We start from the raw sequence: 22,730 nt of genomic DNA on the forward strand, positions 1-22,730 counted from the left end.
TGATAAATGTCTCACAGTTTTCCTAAAGATCCTGAGAGATATTTTTTTTAATGCCTCAGAACCCTTGATTACATGATTCACTCTACTACCCAAACATTCTATCTTTTTCTAAGTCTGTCGAAATGATTTTGATACTATATTTCGTCCAGTACTATATGTTGATGCTACCGACTCAATGACTATGGCCTGTTATACAATAGAGTTACAAATCGTAATCCATAAGAAATTGATTACAGTTGAATATGATAAAAATAATCGATTATAATTGATTAATTTCTTACGGCTTACGGTTTGCAGCCCTATTGTGTAACAAGATCTACGTTTACATCAGGTTTGTCCAATTTAAGACAACTTTGGAGCTAAAATGCAAAGCCATCGATGCAAAAAAATTCAATGTGCATAAGATTTCGGAGACTGTAAATTGTTGATACACATCTTGTGAGTGATTCTTATCACTTTACAACTCTCGAAATTTTACCCACATTGAATTTTTTTATGTCGACGGCTTTGTGTTTTAGCCTCGGAGCTCAAACTAGAGAGAGCTGATTTACATCACCCTTAATCGGGTTTAATAACATTGAGGGGTATTTCACTCTTAAGTCAAACAAACATCGTATTTTCATTGAACCTTCCGTCAAACGTGAATCACTATCAGATTCCCAACTGCAGTGGATTCTGATATGCAATATATCAAGTTAGCAACGAGTCAAACTCAAGAAAACCATATCAAGGTAACTCAAACGAGAAGTTCAACATGTCAATGAAGCTTTAGAAGTTTAGACAAATAAAGATTAACAAACTAATTTTTTAATATTTTAACAATTTTCACCATTTTAGCCATATTATTAGGTGTACAACTTTGCTTCCGCCGTTTTTTTTCCGAAATTCGAGGCATTATTGTAAAAAATTGGTTATACATTTATGATTCAAAGTATTGTCCATCGCTGGCTATTACTTTCTCCCATCTTTCGGGCAGCATACGAATCCTGCGTCGAAAAAACTGATCATCTTTTGAGGCGATCCACGAATCGATCCAATTTTTTATTTCTTCATAAGATCGGAAGTGCTGGTCAGCCAGGCCGTGTGCCATTGATCGAAACAAGTGATAGTCAGAGGGAGCAACGTGGAGAATACGGCGGGTGGGGTAGGACTTCCCATTTCAACGTTTCCAAGTATGTCTTGATCACTTTCGCAACATGGGGTCGAGCATTGTCATGCTGCAAAATCACTTTATCGTGTCTCTTGTTTTATTGCGATCGTTTGTCTTTCAATGCTCGGCTCAAACGCATCAATTGCGTTTGATACTGATCGCCTCTGATTGTTTCAGTTGGTTTTAACAACTCATAATACACTACGCCAAGCTAGTCCCACCAAATACAGAGCATGACCAAATACAGAGCCGGGAACTCCCCATGATTTTCTGCGCTTGGGGTTATTGTAATGAACCCATTTTTCATCCCCAATCACAATGTGATGCAGAAATCCCTTCCGTCTTTGCTTTTCAAGTAGCTGTTCACAAGCAAACAAATGCCATTCAACATCTCTCGGCTTCAACTCGTACAGCACCCAATTTCCTTGCTTCTGAATCATTCCCATGACTTTGAGGCGTTTTGAAATGACTTGTTGAGTCACTTCCAATGATCATGCCAATTCTTCTTGATTTTGACACGAGTCTTGATCAAGTAATGCCTCCAATTCTGCATCAAAAACCTTCTCTCTTCCACCGCTACGCCGGTCTTTGACGTCAAAATCACCGTTCTTGAAGCGTTGAAACCACTCACGACACGTTCTTTCACTAATAGCGGTCTCACCATAAGTATTTGAGAGCATTCGATGAGCCTCAGTCGCAGATTTCTTCATATTGAAGCAGGAAATTAAAACCTCCCGCAAATGACGAGAATTTGGCTCGTAAACTGACATTTTCAATCGAGAATAACTTTATGATGCAGACACAAATCAACTAATGTTTCTATGGGTTATGTTGAGAGATGTCCAAGTTTATTGTATAACGTCTATGATCTATTTATTTCGACCATCACTTACCGCTAAAGCCATGTGTAGGATAACGGCGGAAGCAAAGTTGTACACCTAATAATAAAGAATAGAATTTCCAATCGTATTGTTCAGATAGTCTGAAGCGTCTAACGAACGATTTTTAATTGAAAAAAAGACACTCCGCAAAACCAAACAATTACATGTTCTATTAACAATACAATTTACAAGATGTATACTTAAAACATAAAATATAGTAGTAAGTAAGAGTAAAGTTATGAAATACAATATGTATAAGCAAAAAATTTAAGAAGCGAGTTAATTGGTCAATTTGTTTCTCATTGTAGCATAAGTATGATGTAATCTATCAGTATTAAATCATAAATTCAAACCATTCTTTTGCATGTGTATATGCGCTTTTTCATTAATTGTTTATTTAGAGATCTCTCATAATCCAGGATTTGGACATTTTCCCAATCAAAATCGATTTAATTCAATTCTATGATTTTTAATAACAGACAAAGTTAATATACTGATAGGGCAATAAGAGTCAAATAATTATCAAATTAAAATAAAAAAGTTACGATTAAAATAAATAAGTTTTTAGAAAAACATAGTAAAACACATTTTTTTTTATCAATTCATTTTTATTTCTCAACATAGTCTCCTTTCAGCTCGATACACTTGATCCAAGGATTCTTCAACTTTTTCAAGTCGTCCGAATAATATGATATATGATTTGTCCAACCCTTCAAAATAAGCCTCTCTTTCGGCGATGAGCTGCTCTCTGGTGATGAATCTTTTTCCTCCGAACCATTTCTTGAGGTTTGGAAACAGGAAATAGTCGCAGGGGGCTAAATCTGGCGAATATGCTGGGGAAGCAATTCGTAGCGGAATTCATTGAATTTGGCCATCGGCCGGGCACGTGTAAACCCGTGCATTGTCTTGATGGAAGAGCACTTTCTTTTTCGCCAAATGGGGACATTTTTTCTTTAAAATGTTGTTGAAACGATCCAATAAGGTTGCTTAGTAATCGCCATTGATCGCTTCAACGGAAGATAATCGATATGAATTATACCGCGTGCATTCCAAAAAACTGTGGTCATCACCTTTCCGGTCGACTTCACGGTCTTTGCCTTCTTCGGAGCTGGTTCATTCGATGAAGTCTATTGTTTTGATTGTTTCTTCGTCTCGGGTGTGAAGTAATGGATCCATGTTTCGTCCACAGTAATGAATCGACGCAGAAATTCATCTGGATTACGTTGAAACATCTCCAAACATTGTTTTGAAATCGTTACACGGTCGCGCTTATAGTCCACAGTGAGCAAATGCGGTATCCATCTTGCCGATAGCTTTTTCATACCCAATTCGTGCAAAATTGAAATCACTGTGCCATGTGATATGCCTGTGACCTCAATAAGCTCGCGCATTTTCACTCGTCGATCAGTCAAAACAATATCGTGGATTTTATCGATGATTTCTGGTGTAACAACCTCAATTGGACGTCCCGAACGAGATGCATCACATGTGGATGTACGACTACGTTTAAATTTATTCATCCAATTGTATACAGTCGCAAACGCTGATGCAGATGTGCTATGAACATTATTTAACTTGGCTTTGATTTCTTTCGGTGTTAAATCTTTCATACGTAGATGTTTGATCACTGCACGAAACTCATTTTTTTCCATTTTGCAAAAAATACAAAGGTTGTTCGCTTTAATCGTCTACGGAAATGAAACCACATGATGAATTCCGCTTAAAATTTGACAATAATCAGCTGAGAGATGCTACTTGTCAAAAAGTAATGTGACATGAGGGTAATGTGACATGAGGGCACTGCGAGTGCCCTTTGACAGATTTTCTAAGAACTTATTGACTTGCCCTTGTACATATATTAAAGAAAAAAAAAATTATTTTATACTTTACAAATATTCGAATTAAAATCTTCCCATTACAAAAATTCACATTACAAAAATTCGCATATCATGTTTCGGTTATTAGATTGAGCCATCCTTAGATGTATGAAAAATTAATAATTCTTTGGAGAATAATGTAAAACGCAGTAAAAGTTATAGTCGAAAATTATCAGAAGATCTTGAGAGGTCGAAGATGAAAATTTTCCCAGAGTATTAAAAGTTGTTCAAACGGTTGAAAGATCGTGAAAGAGAGCATCTGGATATTCTAATGTAACAATTAATTTGTTAAAGTCATTTGAAAACATTAATTAAGTAAGTAAAATCGCTACTCTGATAAAAAACTCATCTGTGAGGTCAAAGGTCGTAATCGTTAGCATATTATCACTCCAATGCAAAATTAGTAGTCAAGTATTGTAGCCAAATAAATATGTCAAACGTTATAAAATTAAAGTGATAATTATGGTAATTGTCAAGTTAAAATAAAATTAGTTTTCAAGTTATTTAAAATAAAAGAAAGATAGGAAACAAAGACTACTTCAGATCCAACGCGGTTAATGGTGCGCAAAGAAATTTTTATTAATATTTAATAAATATATATACGTACGTTTCGACCAATTATTTAGATCCTTATCAATGCAAATTATAATTATAAGCTATTAATAATACATGAATATATCGAATGACAGTGAATGTCTTATAATTACGAGTGAACAGCGCATGATGTCTTGCCTAATGATCATCTTCTAATTATTGCAGAAATTAAAGTTGAGAACAAGAAAAAGTCCATAAATTAGGAGTATTATAACAATGTTATAATACTCCTAATTTATGGACTTTTGTCCTAATTTATGGTCGGTTGTTAGATAAACCAATGTATAAATGACAGTCATATATAATTAAAATGCCTTCCAAACATCTGTGTCGTCATCTGATAAGCCATCTAATATTAATCTACATTTGTCAGAACAGTATGAAAAACAAATGCTACATAGTACTTAATATAAAATAGCATTGTATTAAAAGTACATAATGTAATATACAAGATATAAAAAAAGATGATAAAAAATTTTTTGAAAGATATAATATGAAAGATATAAATTATGAAAAATATAAAAAATAGCATTGTGTTAAATATACATAATGTAATATATTATACAAGAGATGAAATATATAATATACGTTAAAAGTATTAAAAAGACTCTGTATTTATAACAAAAGGTAGTATAAAAGAAAGGCAAAGAGCCAATAACGTATAAAAGAATTTTAATTTAAATAAGCAAAATTAATACAAAATAATTAAAATAAACAAACGTTTCAACTCCAATCGAGTCATTTTCAATCTTACAATAATATAAACATTCGTTCTAAATTAAAAATTTTTCGTTATTTGACATCATGTAAGTCAGATGCTTGTTATCTTTGCGAATTTGCTTATAATAACTTATAAAATAAAAAGACTATTATATTGTATCACAAATGGACCATAGTCTACATTTTTTTCTCGTTGTGTATTATTGGATTCTTAACAGATTTATTAAGAATTTTCTTATGATTTTGTTAATTCTTGATAAAAATGACTCGCAGTGTATTACACAGAAAGAAAAATTTTATATTAAGGAATTGTAAGAATATTGTAAGACTATGTACAGATTTTTAATTTAGAACGATGTGACCTTTTAATATACGTTAGCTGAATATAATATGCAAATTAAAATTGAATAATGCGAAATATAAAGAATTGAATTATATCGAAAAAATAATACAGTGCAAATTTATATCGTAGGAATCGAGTAATAGTGTTATACAATATTTTAACTTACATGAGAATGATATGGGGAGATTTTTTAATGCTGCTGTGACAAATGAAAATTATATTGAAGCGAAAATTTTGTGACTATGTCGGTTGAGAGTTAAAGCGATAATGACGACGAAAAGACAATATATAAACAAATGTTCTTATACTAATAATAGGTCAAGAAGCAATATGATTTTTCTTAACAATATCATAATAACGGGTTCAAGAAAATCTGATTCTATTTGTAGATTTAGCCCTGTTAATCTGTTGCTTAATATGAATTGCTTCAGCAATCAAGCATCTATTATAATTTTTTTCCTCGTCCAAGATTATCACATTATCCCAGTCGAAATCATGCGAGTAGTCAAGTCTATGGTCTGTAATCACAGATTGTTGATTTATGTTCCGATTTATATGGTTTTTGTGTTCAGAAATTCCAGTTTTCAATAATCTATGAGTTTGTCTCACATATGATGCATATAAAAGAAAGATAGTTTGACATTAGTCATGTGTGATTGTTATGATTGTTCAAAGTATAACTGATAACAAGGTAATAAATGGTAAATAATAGTGCCACAAAATCAAATTCTGTTTATAATAGGTATATATATGCTTTGTGTACACCATCTGTATCTGTTTGAAAATTGAGACTGTTATCTTGTTTTTTAATATGAAGAATTTCTGAGATCAAAAAACGTTTTTTGTAGACCATTTAAGGCATTGATTTCTATAGTTTGTGTTATCACGGCATATGTATGATCCTATCATATATTATATTGTTTATTTACGTCGCCTAAATAGATGTTTCTTTATATGCCAATTATTGCAAAGAATATTACTAAAGCCTCGCTGGTCTAAAGGCTTAGAACGCTCGTCCTGAAATCAAGAGATGGTTTGATTCCCGGCGAGGTAATATTTTTCGACAAGAATTAATGTTTTACAGATTTTAATATGTCACTCTGCATTATTAAGATCGTTCGAAGATGCGAAAAAAGCATCAAATTGTTAAATTGCTAGTCAATTTAACTCATGATATTACTGCGGTAGTTTAGTAGAATTATTGTTTCAAGATCGAAAAATCATTTCGGCGCGCGTTACAAAGAAATACATATACGTAGTATATAAATTCACACAGAATCATACAAGTATTTAAGAGCTAGACTGTTTAAGATTACTAATTTATGTTCCTATTATATTAATTCTTATTATTGATACAAATTAACGAATTTATTGTTATTGTAATACAATAAGTTTACTGTTTTTAAAGACAATTTAGAAGTCTGTCTGTCTCTTCAGTAAAGAGAAACATAATGTACAACATATGCTTCTTGGAAATCATATGCCTGTGGAAATTAAATCAAAGATCCACATTTTTATAAAGTGTCGGAGCCGACAAAGGCAGCGACAACGGTGCCGATAATTAGCGGGTTGGTTGGTAGACAAACATTGGTTGCGTTTCAGTACCTACGTAAGCGAAACATGTGTTTCCAGAGTGACAGTGACATTCATCATGCGTTTGAACACGCCCACTTTGAGCCACGTAGAGATGTTTACTTTTTAATTTTCCTTTTTCATGGTTTCTTAAATTTGTATTTGTTTTATACAAGAACATCATACATACAATATACATGTTCCGTGTAACATAATATTATTTCTCATAAATTTCCATGTATTGCTAATTAAGTATTATGTTTACATATTATTCATAGATTTTGTCATTCTGAAATAAATTGGTTTTGTTATTTTTTTCTGCAATTTAATTAAAGTAACATATAGTTGTTATAGATACATACACAGTAAAACAATATATAATTTTATTTAATTATTTAATAATTTGATTTAATAATAATAAATTTTATATAGTATTTCTATCTATTAATTTGTACTTTGTACTAAAATTCTTTTATTCAATTCGGAATTTATATTTTATTAACATACAAAAACTTTAATAATTTTTAATTTAACATTTAAAATAAAAAATTTATTCAGAAATAAGTTCCTTGCAATTGCAAACGCTCGCGAATATATAATAAAATTTTTATTCAATTTTCACATTTAGATTTTTTTAAAGTTAAGATTTAATTAAAGTAATATATGCTAATATAAAAAAAATTAAAATTTATTGTGAATGCTAATTTTCCTCAACAATTTAATATTTGTACTATTAAAAAAAACATCTTGGGAATAATTTATCAAAAATTTATCAGCAAAATTTTTCGATTGCTACGTCATTTATTTCTTTTACAAAAATTTTCTCTAATGAAATAACGTTAACGAAATAATTTTGTTAAAATTCTTTAGTATTGTTCATAAAAATTATGCAATATACATTATTATCAAGAAGTTTTTGACTTAAATATATTTTCCTACAATTAATTCTTTTATATATATATATATATATATATATATATATATATATAAAATATACCACCCTAATATATATATATTAGGTGTACAAATAAGTTTCCGCCGTTTTTTATAAAAAATTAAGCATTTATTGTGAAAGAACGATACATAATGTTTTATTGATGTAAGTCAAAATGTAAGTGCAAGTTCTTTTTGCGTTTGGCACGAATCTTCATTCAATAATGCTTCCAATTCCGCGTCTTTGTACACTTTCAGCCTTCCGCTACGTTCTTTGTCTTCGACATCAAATTCATCGTTCTTAAATTTTTGAAACCATTCACGACAACTTCTCTCACTTAAGGCAGCCTCACCTTATGCTTCTACAAGCAATCGATGAGCCTCAGCTGCAGATTTCTTCAAATTAAAGAAGTAAATCAAAAGTTCCCGCAAATGACGCTTATTTGGCTCAAAACTCGGCATTTTCGCACAAAAAAAATATATGATGCTGATACAAAATCGCTAGTATTTCAAGGTTATGTTGTTAACAAGTGTCTAACCTTAGGATATAATGTTTTACATCAGACAATTTTAACCATAGCTTGCTAATGGCGCCGTCTTTTGTCAAACGGAAACTTATTTGTACACCTAATATTAGGGTGGGCCGAAAAAAAAAATTTCTGGAAATTAATCAGCAATATCTCCCAGAAGTTAGCTATGAACCGCAATATGATTTAGGTAAAATTTCGTCGAAATCGATTAATATTTTTTCAAGTTGCTCCTCGACTTTAAAATTAGTATTTATACATTTCTTGAATACATACGTCAAAATCGAAAAAAATATTTAAATTTCAATACAATTTGGTCTATCTATTTTCTTTTGTCGCTGAATACGAATCCGAGGTCAGAAGTACATTTTAAAATGATGGATTTAATACGGGGTGAGTAAATAGTTCCGGGCCGATGAAATAAATCCCAGTACTGGATTAAGGCCTTGTCAAACAATTTTTAAACTATTATAAAGCCAATGATATATTTCTGTTATATTTGTCTGTTATATTGTCATCTTTACGATAATAGATTTTAAGACATCTAAAATCTGACATGAGTTAAAACTTGAGAAATTATTATTCTCATTTAAAAAGAAATTGTTTAATATTAAAAATTTTGATCTACACACAATTGATCTACACCATTGAGCCCCTTCAGAAAAAATTAATTTCCATTTCTCTCAATCTATCTAACTCTTTCCCGATTATTTATTTAGAATAAGATTTTCTCTCATCATGCTTATTGCTTTGAACAATTTAACCGTAGATTGTTCTTATAACATAGAAAAAAATTCTACTAGCTAATAAAAAAATCTTTTTACAAAAATATTAAGAAGATAAAATTTTAAATTAAATTTTATTATGGAGTTAACGAGAGAGGTTACTTTTCATAATAAAAAATATTTTAAAATAAAAAATAGTTCGAGAATTTACTAACCAACATTGATATTTCTTCAAAAGTTTATTCATTGTTACAGTTAGGGGACAATTTTAGTTTTCCGATTAATTTAAACAAAAAAACAGCTATCTACCAACTTATTAAAGATATTAATGGTAATAAAAATCGCCATATATATAATATCAACATATTTACTTAAGATTCGTAATGTTATCATTTCCTCCCATTTCTATTATTTTTTTACATAAAAATAATCAAAAAAACTTGCTAGATAAAAGAATAATGTCTCTTTATAAATCTACAGAAAAATTTTTCCAAACTATCCGAATATCATTTTCACTCGAGCAAATAAGGATAATGAAACTGTTGTTTTAGAAGGATTTATATATAAGAAAAACTGAAAATTTATTGAAAGATGAAAGTACATATTCAATTGTTAAGAAAAATCCAGTTAAGAATTTGGAAGGAAAGGTGAATGAGGACAAGTTAAAAAAATAGGAAAAAAAAGGAATACATTTCTAGTAAAGAGTTATTTTCCTACGTTTTAATAATACTCTCCTTTCTAAAACATACTCCCTTCCTAAAAATATATAAAATGTTCCGTTCAGAATTATAGTTTCTTTAATAAAAGTTATAAGTTTTATACTAATTAGCTAAATTTTTACAGAGAATCATTTCAGATAGTATCCCAAAAAAGGACTTAAATAATAGTTTTCAAATCTATAATAAACTTTCTGACTTTGAGCTCGATAATTCTGATGTGCTTGTTTCCTTTAATATTACATATCTTTTTATTGATGATATCGAAAAGATGAGAATTTATAAAAAAATATACTAAACTTCCAAAAGAATTCATATCTGCAATCTGTATTAATATCTATTTATTTTGTATTTAACAATTATTTATCAAATATTATTTATCAAATATTTATCCCCATGGTTCCCCCTCATTAATTATTATTGTAAATATTGTTATGCAAGATTTGGAAGAAAGAGTTTTGAGCATGTTAGAGTTATCCATATATTTTCGTTATGTCGATGATATCTTGTTTGTAATTCCCAAGAATAAATTGAGTGGCATTCTAAAAAAATTTAATGGTTACCATGATCGACTAAAATTTATTGTTGAATTACAAGAAAATCATTGTCTTAACTTTTTGAATATTTCATTAATTGTAAAAAGTAACAAAATTATAATGGATTGGTATCATAAAGAACTTTTCTAGACGCATTTATCATTTTTTTCAAAACCAGCCAGAATGCCATAAAACAGAAACTATTTACAATTTAGTAGATTGTTCAATTTTTTTTTATTTATCCTTCATTCTATAAAAAAAAACATTGAGTTATGAATTAAATACACGGAAAAACATTGAGCTATGAATTAAACACACGGTAAAAAAATTTCTGATCACAGCTAATTTGGTTAGCTGAAATCGCATTAGCTATAAAATTTGCTAATACATACAAAAAATTGGTTGCTGTAGCTAATATAAGGACGTGATAGCAAAATATGCACGTCTGTTATAGTCAATTTATTTAGTAAGTCGTCATAGTTATCGTATATGTCCGTGTAAAAGAAAATTGTCTCTACCACAATTAAATATGGTTTGCTGAAACTGTACTTGCTATCAAATTGTCTGCTACACAGAAAATGTTTGCTACAATGATCACATCGACATATTAGTAAAATGCTTGTCTGTTACAATGATAATATTTAGGCCTAATGGAAATTAGACCTCGCAAATACAACGTATAATACTAGTGAATTTAGCTGCTATACCTAATTCTTAACTGTGGCAGCTATTCTTTTTTTTCCGTGTATTTATTATTGTTACATTACGGTTATCTTCTTAATTTTATTTTTAACGTCATAAAAAATTAAAAGCTTATTTATTAATAAATCAAGAATGTTAAATGACTAAATTATAGAGGATGAAAAAGTGATTCCAATAATAAAAAAGAATTTATGATTTTGCCATATTTTAAACCGGTTTTAGACTTAACATTATTGATAATAAATAAATCTACAACTACAATAGACTCTCGTACTCTTAACAAATTAAATGAAATTATAAAAGTACACAAGATAAAACTGAATTAATTTGCATAATAATCATTTAATCTATAAAATTATTAATTGCGATGCTTTATACGTAAGACAACGAAGGGATATTGCAAGTCAGAGTAAAAAAAAACACTCATGAACAATATAAAATTAGAACCATCTAATAGAGAGAATTCGTCTAAACATTCAGTTATATCTGAATACATGATAAAGAAAAATACGATATTTTTGACTGAGAAAATGAAAAATTTTAGATTTCGAACATAATTAAATAAAAAACTTATTATGGAAATGATTTATAAAAAAAAATGATATAAATTGTAAAAATAATACTGAATTATTGGATGGTTCATGTTTTGACATTTTACGAGAACTCTCTAATAGATAACCAATAATAAGCCCATCAACATTCAATTATTTTTTAAATTTATCATATACATATTCATGTATATGATACTTTACTTTAAATAATCATGTATATGATATTTTACATTCTTATGTTATATATATTTTTACATATATTTTTATGCGCAAATGTCTTTCACTCAATCTTGGGATTTGATAACAATAAGAGATAAACTAAAATCAATTCTAAATTTTAATTCGAACGCTTTACCTTACACCAGCATAAGTTTAAATTCATTAACATTCTTGTTTCTTGTTAAAAATTTTTTATTGAGTTAATTTTAACTGTCTAGATAATTTTACAATATTAACTACATACTCTATATTGGATTTAACGTGATTTTCTGTCAAATGATGAATTTGTTATTGGATTTTACATCTTGACATTAACTACTCATTAATTAATTAATTTATTATTGGACATAGTACGTTCTTATATCTTCAATTACCATATTATATACAGAAAGAAAATTCTGGTTTACTAACTTGGCCTCTCATTGTTACTTTATAGTTAGATTTAAAATGTATGACTTGTATGATTTGTAAGTTTCAATATTTATGTTAATCATAAACTAATGAAAATTCTGTAAGCCGAAACATATTTATATTATATTTCCTATGTTATTAAATGGTTAAAATTGATCTGCTTGTTTAAATATTTTATTTGCTCGTCTATTGATCGTTTTGATATTTTGCAGAGAATTTGTTTTTAAAATGTTTAGAAAATTTGTAATGACTTCATACGAAATGAAATCCACATCCTTCTCCTGTCCAACGGCATACGACTTTCCACGCAAAGCGAGATTTACCTATGGTAGAAGGATTACATGAGCTGCGTTCTACTTAACGCTTGCAACGCTTGCGAGCATCATTTGTTCTTGTTTAACATTTGATAAACGACAAGGATGAAATGATTCCACGAACGTGTGAGCGTTAAGTGAAACGTAGCCATAGTATGCTCAGTGTAAGCGTCTCTTCTCTGCCCTTTTGCTTGTTCGTTGACCGTTGAGATGAGTTTAGCCAATCTTAATTGTTGTCTTCGTTAATAGTATTCTTTCATTAATAGTATTTGACTAAATATTTTGAATCGACAAAAACAACGTTTTCTCATATTAATAAGAAAAAGATACATTATGATTTGAAACAACTCAGGTATTCTTGAAGAGACATATTCTTGACCCAATTCTAAGATGATTTTTCCTTTACGAAAATTTTGTCTGAAACTTAATTTTCAAATTACAAGAAGAAATAGCATAGAGGTATGGCTATTAAATAACGAGACTGACGCTGCTACAGAAGAAGTACGCATGTGCCAAATGTCAGCGACCGACAGCCGTTTAGCGTAAAGCCTTCTCTTTCGAATGCAGTACCTCTCGCTTCTGTAAACAAATCCGTATATCCGTAGCCTTCTTTCGCATTAGAGTTGTTTTTTTGTTTCGCCGGAAAAATGATAAGTGTAACAATAGAGCAACGAATTGTTGTGAAATTTCACGTGAAACTTGGAAAAACCGCTACTTATAATAATCGAAACTTATAATTTATTGAAAGAAGTGTATGGCCATGAATGTTTATCGCGTGCACGTGTTTTTGAGTGGTTTAAGCGTTTCCAAGACGGTCGAGAAGACGTTGAAGATGATTCACGCCCGGGTCGCCCTTCCATGTCAAAAACGGATGACAATATCGAAACAATCGGTAATCTAGTTCGATCCGACCGTCGGTTAAGTATTCGTGCGATTGGTGAAACTGTAGGAATTGACAAAGAATGTGTACAGCAAATTTTACATAACAATTTTAACATGAAAAAAGTGTGTGCCAAAATGGTATCTAAAATTCTCACGTTTGAACAACAAGAAGCTCGCAAAAATCTTTGTACTGACACTTTGAATGTCATTGAAAATGATCCAAACTTATTGGAAAGGATAATAACATTAAATTAAAATAACATAAAATTAAAAGGAACAAGATTTGAGTCCGTTGAAGCTGTGAAAGAGAAAGCGGCACGCGTCCTGAAGAAGCTGACAGAAGAAGACTTTCAGCACTGTTTCAAACAATGGAAGATTCGCATGGAGCGTTGTAGGGATAGAGGAGGGCTGTATATTGAAGGTGATAATAAGTAAATATGTATGAAATCAAAATAAAATGTTTTATAGCGTCAGTCTCGTTATTTAATAGCCACACCTCGTATCACAAGTCGCGTAGATTAAAGAAGACGGGCAGGAACAGCGCTCATGGTTAGACGTGAGGGCGCTTTACGCGTGGGGCGCACACTGACCGGATGCATTTACACGTTCATACAAACACGTTCTTTCTTACCTTTCCCCTTTACCATCTCTTTTACGTATTTTAAATATGCTAAACTATAATTTAACTAATTATAATTTATTCGTTAAATTATAAATTAGAATGATGAAATTATAATGAATATTGAATCCTTTAAGTTCGGATTGTTTTTTAATTACAATACATGGAAATTGTTAGATAAATGTCATAAAAGAGCGAATCTGGACAATAATTACGTGCGATAAGCATTATAAGACTATTATTGACACACAATTGACAAATAATTATTTCAGTAGGTGAGATCGGAGACAAAAGTAACAAGGGACAATATAGTAACATCGTTAATATTTTTAAAATTATAATAGATATGTGTATAATAGATATGCGGCTGCATGATAAAATTCTGTAAACAGATCGGCATTGAATTTTCCGTTATATATACTAGTTTTCGCAGAACGTGCGAAAACAAGTGCACAAGTGCAGAAGCAAAAATTCCTTTTTTCATGCATCAAATAAGCTTTATTCCACAAAATCTAAAATATTTTTCTTCTTTTATAATGAAGGTATAATGTATTATAATATGTTTCACGATTATCTGCGTTGATGGTTTGCACATTTGAGTTGATTTTTATCCAAGTTTTTATTTAAAAAATTTACTATAAATCATAAAATATCATTAGGAGATAATAGTAACAATGCCTAAGGTCAGTTGTAACATTACAATTATCTTCAAACTTATTTGATTTTATTTTTGTATTATTTTGTACAATGTTATTTGTATTTTTCTTCAAAAAATCCCATTAACAAGAAAACACAAGACAGATAAGAAAAAAACTATAAAAGAAATGTCTTTATACAGACATTTAAAGAAGTTATAAAGGACAAATTATACATTCGTGCAGCTGTAAGAAAGAGTATAACTTATGTAGTTGTATTATGTGTCTCTAGCAAATTTGATAAAATTATCTCCCTCTACTATTGTAATCATACTATTGCCCCCGGGAATTGGGACGGTTGTAACAAAATTCCTCATAGTCTTTAAACATTTTTTCATTACTTTAAATACGAAGCACTACTACGGTCTGAATGTTAAGATGTTGAACTGTTATATATTCATTTAAATGAATAAATTTCAGAAATTAGAATTGCGTGCCGATGTGGTTGTCGGATTTTCAACGCCATCAATCTGAAATATTAATAATCCCCCAAATTTCTCAAATTTAATCTTAAAAAACTGTAATAAATTTACAACTTTTTTTCTAGTTACATAAAAAAATTAAATTGAAGAAAATTTTGTAACCAAATAAATTGTAAATCTAAAGATATATATTTTTTTAATGTAAATATTATATTTTAACTGTAATAATACTTCAAAGTCAAAATGTTATTTTTGTCTCCGGTCTCCTCTATATCGAATTCTAAAGGCGTTTCTTATAATTCAACGTACTGAAATACTTGTTAGACTTAATTATATGTCAAATGTCAATAAGCATTATAATACTTGTGGTAAACGTAATTATTGTTTAATTTTTCAGTATTATAAAAATTTTTCTAACAATTTTATCCGCTATCGCGCTTGTAGCATTTATTCATACTTGTGAGAAATCTTATGAGAAACGTGATCGCGCTTCTTAGTACTCAAAGAATTATAAATATTTAAAACAAAAACGTAAGCCAAATACATTTTAAAAGTTTATTATCTTATCCTTCATGTTCTGTTCGGATTCATTTGACCCAAAATTATTTTTATTGCTCTATTACATTTTTATTCAATGAGTGAACGTTCTGTTTTTTCACGATTTCGTTTTATAACTTAAACACATTAATTTGACTTTTAAGAGAATTAATAATTTAATAATTTTTTTATTCTTTTTTAAAAAGTTTTAATTGTTATATATAATACATAATGTTCGGGTCAATATGATCCGAAAAAATGTATATTAGTAATGTCAATCAGATTTTAATAGTGTTTTATGACAAGAAAGAATATTTTTAAGTTGATGAGTATTATTGTGTTATAAATTAATGTTTAGCAACTAATTAAATTATTGTTTTTATTATCAAATAATAAAAACGACGAAAAAATAAATTTCATTACTTTATTACTTTATATTTATTATAAATTATTATATATTACTTATATTATATATTACTTATTATATAGTATTATTATATATTATTTATACTATTATATATTGTTATTATATTATATACTATGGATTGTAATATGTGATTTTTATAACTGAATTTTAATCATTTTAGTCCAGGGTGTCTATTATTATATATATAGGGAACAAGTTGGAATGGATTCGGAATTATTCAATTATTTCTTAGATTTCTATTATGTTTTCTAGAAAAAACGGAATGATTCCCATCGGAATCTATTCCAACATGTATCATGATAGGTACTCTAAGAAATATTCGCACATTTTGGCCGATTTTCAATGGTTTCTGTCTCTTATCTACTGTCTTTATCTACCCGCGCATAGACTAAATGCCGATCGACATTCAGACTATGCGCGGAATAGTGAAGTAAGGAGCGAGAAATAAGTTGAAAATTGGCTGAAATATGTATTTTTCAGCTTTGTTTTAGTTTTAGGATAAAATATGATTCGAATATTTGTGCACGGCGTCCCAAATATGTCGTCCGTCAGCAAGAGTTGATGATCGTCACACACATACACACACACACACACACATACACACACACACACACGCACGCACGCACGCACGCACGCACGCACGCACGCACGCACGCACGCATACACACTAACTTGTATGTAGTAATACTTGTCAGTGTGTGTGCGACGAACGAACGCCGCATAAATATTTATAAATTTAAACTATAGAAATCAAAGTCTTAAACGGTCTAGCTGGATCTTAAATGCTTGTATGATTCTTGTGTGAATTTATACATTACATAGTATGTAATCCCCAGAAACGCACGCCGAAATGATTTTTCAGTCTTGAAAACTTTAACTTTACCAAACTACTGTAATTATATCACGAGTTAAGTTGACTAGCAATTTAACAAATTTTTGATGCTTATTCGCATCTTCGAAATGATTTTAATAATGTTGAATATATTAAAATCTGTAAATAATTAATTCTTATTGCGAAAAATATTACCTTGGCCAGAAGTCGAACCCGGATCTCTTATATTCCGTGCGATTCTCGTAGCGGGTTGCTAGTGGAGGCCTGACTTTGCCCCTCCCCCCCAGTGATTCGCGGCAAGCGTCACCGTCACCAAGGCAGCGATGACGCCATCTCTCAGTTCCTGATGAGAGGAGGATCGCGACAGACGTGGCAACTTGTAGTGGCTAGGCTCTACCGCGCGGGCGTCCTCTTCTACTTTTCTGAACGGACCTCACATTCGCTCGTGTTCCCTCTCCGCCTCCTCCTTTCGGAGTATGACGTTTTCACAAAAGGAGGAGACGGGTGCCAATGACCTCTTGCTGTCGAGTATGACGTACTAGCGCCGACAGCAAGAGATTGTCGTCCATCACTGCATTCGTCCACCAGGACATAGCGCTCCATGCTTCACGCGGAACACTCCGCGAGAGTGTGTTGCACGGTATCTCGGTTGGCAGCACAGTGATGGAACTGTCGGCGGTCGGCTCTTTACTGATCCTGTGCGGTTACTCACCGAAGCAATCATGCCCGGTAGAATAATCCTCCCTGTCTGTTCATTGGAGTAGACAAGGGCTGATGAAGTACGGTCTGGTTCTCGGCGAACTATCGCGCTAGGTGTCAAAGACCCGCAGCCGCGTCCTCTTCCGCATCGCGTCCACGGCTCACAGGGAAGGGTATTCCTTCTACATGCGGAATAATTACACGTCTTAATAATTATCGGCGAGTCTCGACACCAGCAGGTCCGGATGGGGGGGATCCCTGCTAAGACTGTGGCAGCGGTATGCAACACCGTCCTGTATACCCTGCAAATTTGCAAGACGCCGCTACATTCGATATAACGATTATCGCATGCCGGCTTAGCTGCACGCCTCCTTTTATACGAGGACTCCTTTTATAGGAGCCCTGCTAGGAAGGTATTCATATAGGTACGCCGTATCACAACGCTGGATGAAGGTTGGGCAGTAGGGCGGCAAGAGCTTGTCTGCTCATCTTTGGGGTTAAGGTTTCAAAGTGAACAAACTCCCCACCATCCCAGGTGAGACCCAGGTATTTAATCGTGAACTCCACCTTTAGGGAAGCTGTACCACTCGGATTTGCGCCGGAGCCAGGCACCCCAGAGACCTGTTGTATATAAACAGGACTTCAATCTTCTGGGGCGCCACTCCCAAGCTCAGATCCCGGATTGAGCTGACCACGCCGCAAAAGGCTATGTTAGCTGTTGTGACTGCTTCCCTTCAGTCCCGTTCCTCCTCTCCCCCTCCCGCTAGGACTAGGGTGTCAGATCTGTGTAACAGATCACGTGACACACCAGTGGGCTGCGGAACAGCGTGTCGAACGCAACATGTCATAGCAGAGGGTCTAGCACGGACTCCTGCGGGACGCCACATTCCTTCTGCATTGGAGTCCACTCTGGTCGTGGTACTTCAGCCACCTGTGCCGGAAATAATTCATCACGATGGCGGTCAGGTATGACGGCACTGTATATGACAGTAGGTTAGTGCCGTCAGCACCTGGTTCCAGGAGAGGGTAAATGTGTTGACAATGTCGAGCGACACTGTTATTCCCACTCTCTCTCCGCTACCATGGTCTTTGTGAGAGCCTTAACCTGCCGAATGGCGTCGACGATGGATCGCTCTTCACAGAAGCCATATCGCCTTGGTTGTAAATTGAGATCTTTCCGGCATAGGTATTGGACAGTTAATGTTAGTCGGCCCCGTCCCGAAGACGGGGCGAACGTGCCATCGCACAGATATATGACAGACTACCATCCACCATCCAACAAAACTGCCCCGAGAAGGACAAAACCCAGCAAATCCAATGGAAAAATTCAGCAGCGCTGGGCGTTTCTGCAGGAATGAGCAGTTTCGCCGCGACACTCCTCGAATCCTCGAAGCGTTTTGAGCTCTCGGGGAACCACGAGGAGACCTACTCATTTGCGTCTCGTCTGCAGCCGCACACTCTAGAAGGATAAGGATAGGAATTGGATAGGGATTAGGATTAGGATTGGATATTGGTTTGTACATAATGCTGAGACAATCAAGTAATTAGATTTCCTCCTGCCTTATCGGAACAAGACATAGTCAGCTCTATATGGGGCGCCGGCAAATTCGAACTCGGAACAATAGGTCACGAGTTGAACACAAGGCGTCTGACCACCGATGCCCAAAATAGGTGTTGGATAATGCGGCCGCTAAAACATCTTGTCAATATCATCTAATAGGAATATCGGCCTGATGCAGAAGAGCTCTCCGCTGGCTTCCGCTGGCCTCCTTGGAAACGAAGACCAGCCTGACCCTTTACCATGAGGGAAGGGAGAATTTTCCTAGGCTAAGGTAACGTGTAAAGTTGCCTGAAGCGATCACCAAGCTCGTCCGCGACCAAAGCTCAAATGCCCGTCAATCTTGTCGGGCATCTTAGACTTGCCCCTTAGCCGACTGAACACGTGCACTATCTCGATCTCGGAGATTTCCAGCTTCTTGCTCCATCCCGCGTACGGCAGCAGAGAGGTCTCTCTCTCGTCGGGAAAAGGGTATCTATCACCGTACTGAGAAACTAGGAATTAAGACATTTCGTTATTGGAGGCGTCCACGGATGTGTGTTGCGCAACACGATTTTATAAGAATTCACTAAGACCAGGTCCCTCCAGAATTGGGCTTTGGCTTTCCTGGTGGCAATGCGCAGGTTCTTCGAGTTGCTTGAAAGTACTCCTGCGCCGCCATCAGTGCAGACTCTCTCCATTGATACGCTATCGTAGGAATTATTCTCACACGGGAATGTTTGTGTGCATGCGTAAGCTGACGTCACAGTCACATGTCGGCAGCTTTCACGGACGTATCTGAGTGACATTTGCTGTTAGGTCCCATCGTGCCGGCCGTGATCCGTAAAGGGCTCGAGTCTTTATGAATTTTCATGCATTTTTTGCGAGAGGTAAGTAATCAATGTGTAACAAAAAGTAAAAAGAAACAAATGAGATCAACTCAGTAAACAATGCGCAATAGAAAATTATGATAATATAAGCATGTTGAAACAAATTCAGATACATTGGAGCATATGACGCGAACAAATTATATTATCATATTAGGTGTTGGAATTAATTCGTAGCGTTTTACAAGTGATGGGAAGTACTTTCATTAATGTATTTTTTAATGCTCATGTGAAATAAATAACATTCTTTCATTAAAAAACGCTACGAATTAATTCCAACACCTAATAATTTCTCAGACAGCACAGAATATTTATGATAAATATTTATTAATATTTATTTTGTGAAATGTTATATAGATATTTCATACATATTTTATATAAAGCTTTATTCAAAATATTATTAAAATATAGAAATAAATATTTTATGTAATATTAATGATAAATATAAATAAATATTTCTAATAAGTATTTTTTACTTGGATTATAATGTCTCATTAAGTATTTTCACATCATTTACTATGACATTTAAAATAAATATTTTATAATATTTAAAATAAATGTTTATGATCTGTGCAATCTAAGACCACAAAAATATTTACAAAATATTTAAAATAAATCTTATAAATATTTATAAATATTTTGTAAATATTTTATAAATTCCCCCCATATATTTTTGTTTTATATGGTCAAACTAACCAAAACTCCATATAAATCAAAGAACTGGAAAGGATACGGACAGTAGGAATCAAACGCAGAAAACGTCGCACAAATAATATATCTATGAAGTGTCAAACTTCTTTATTCACTAAAACGCGCTTACATGTTTTATTTTTAAGCCTTCCTCAGAAAGAACATAAACCAATATATATATAAACTATGAATAAAAATTATTCTTATTATTCATGGTAAGTTCCCCTACATCGAGAATTTAAATATCGGAATTAAAACTAAAAAAGACTAAAAGAAAAAGGAAAAGAAAAGAAAAACAGAAATTAGGAAATATTGTAAAATAGAATATGAAGAACTAATTTATCAAACAATTTTAAGATTATAATTAATTATCCAGCAAATATAAGGACGCTCACCAGGCTCACAGAGTACCATATCACAAACATTACTATAAAAATAATTCAAGAATCGGCTCCTGATAATGTTGGTCAGTCAGTATTAGACAGTGAGTCTCTTTTTGTTTTTTAGTTAGTAATTTTCCGAGATAACAAATGGAAAAATGTATCATTAAAGCGTTAATCAATTCCAAGAAAGTTAGAAAGTCAACACGCCAGAAAGACTTATTGTACTGCGTACGAATGACACTGACCGACTAGATGTGACAACAATTCAAGCCTTTTAGCTTGTCTATGATCGGAAAGTAGGCCTTGAGAAGTCCTTCCATATCCGTCTGCAGGTTGAATCCATATGTGAATCTGTCTCCTAATAAATATCATCTCTGAAATCAATTTCTTCCTGTAGGCTCCTCGTCCAGTATTGTAACGTTGTTCCAATCGAAATCATAGCCTTCTTGTAACTGATGCTCCATTATGACATTACGAGTAGAGGTTCCATTGGATGTGGTCCTTATGCTCCGTGATTCTTGACCTCAGCTATCTACATGTCGCACATAACTTGCATCGCAACTCTTACACGGGATCTTATAAACAACATTCAACTTCTTGTCACGCGGTATAGGGTCGTTATGCACCCTAATGAATTCTCGCAATTTATTAGTACTATAAAACCTTCATACGCTCGCTATTCAATCTACTAAATTTCACAGTGATCACGAACGAAAAGAACAGTGAACCACGAAGGCTGCACTGCTTCAACCTTATTATCTTTAATAACTCTTTCTATAACTAATCATAATAATTTTCTTCAAACGATTGTTAATGTTCTCAAATATAAAGTTCAATGGATAATGAAACATAAATTATCAAGGTGAAATTTAGGATTCGAAAGCAAAACTACCCTATCAACTAATTCCGCGAGTGTACCTATTTTTTGAGAAACTGGATGCTGTGACCAAAAATTCAAACATTTATCCGAAAAGTCGGCTTGTGGTATCAATTGGACTTTATCAACTCATTACTGTAACATCCAAAAAATTCAATTTAGCACCCCCTACTTCTATAGTGAACTGAAGCCTAGGATGCTGAGAGTTAAAAATATCAAGAATGGAACTAACCGAAAACGCAGGTGCCGTCAATAATATATCGTCAACAAACCTACAGTTAAACGGCAACGGAAACTGAATCAAAGACAAAGCTTTAACCTCCAGCTTTCGCATAACTAGATCTGCGATGACAGAAGATAATGGAAAGCCCAGGAGTCCTGTAATTCTGCCTATATATAAAACACTATCAAAAACAAAGAAAGTAGAATCTAAAACAAACCGCTTTGATGAATTCCTCCTCCAGTAAACAAT

General features: G+C 32.7%; 2 protein-coding genes across 4 annotated transcripts in view; one reads left to right on the top strand and one right to left on the bottom strand.

The window, feature by feature from the left end:
• LOC105146070 (uncharacterized) overlaps positions 1-22,730 on the top strand; it is a 184,457-nt gene that overhangs the window by 53,319 nt on the left and 108,408 nt on the right. The window lies entirely within an intron of this gene.
• LOC147910780 (protein GVQW3-like) lies at positions 63-6,247 on the bottom strand. The gene has a single exon (XM_087406151.1). The coding sequence runs from the start codon at positions 3,681-3,683 to the stop codon at positions 3,159-3,161; it is 525 nt and encodes a 174-aa protein (XP_087262277.1). The 5' UTR covers positions 3,684-6,247; the 3' UTR covers positions 63-3,158.

The sequence above is a fragment of the Acromyrmex echinatior genome, chromosome 1 (genome assembly GCF_024713525.1).
Source record: "Acromyrmex echinatior isolate Ae372 chromosome 1, ASM2471352v2, whole genome shotgun sequence".
Classification (NCBI taxonomy): Eukaryota; Metazoa; Arthropoda; class Insecta; order Hymenoptera; family Formicidae; genus Acromyrmex; species Acromyrmex echinatior.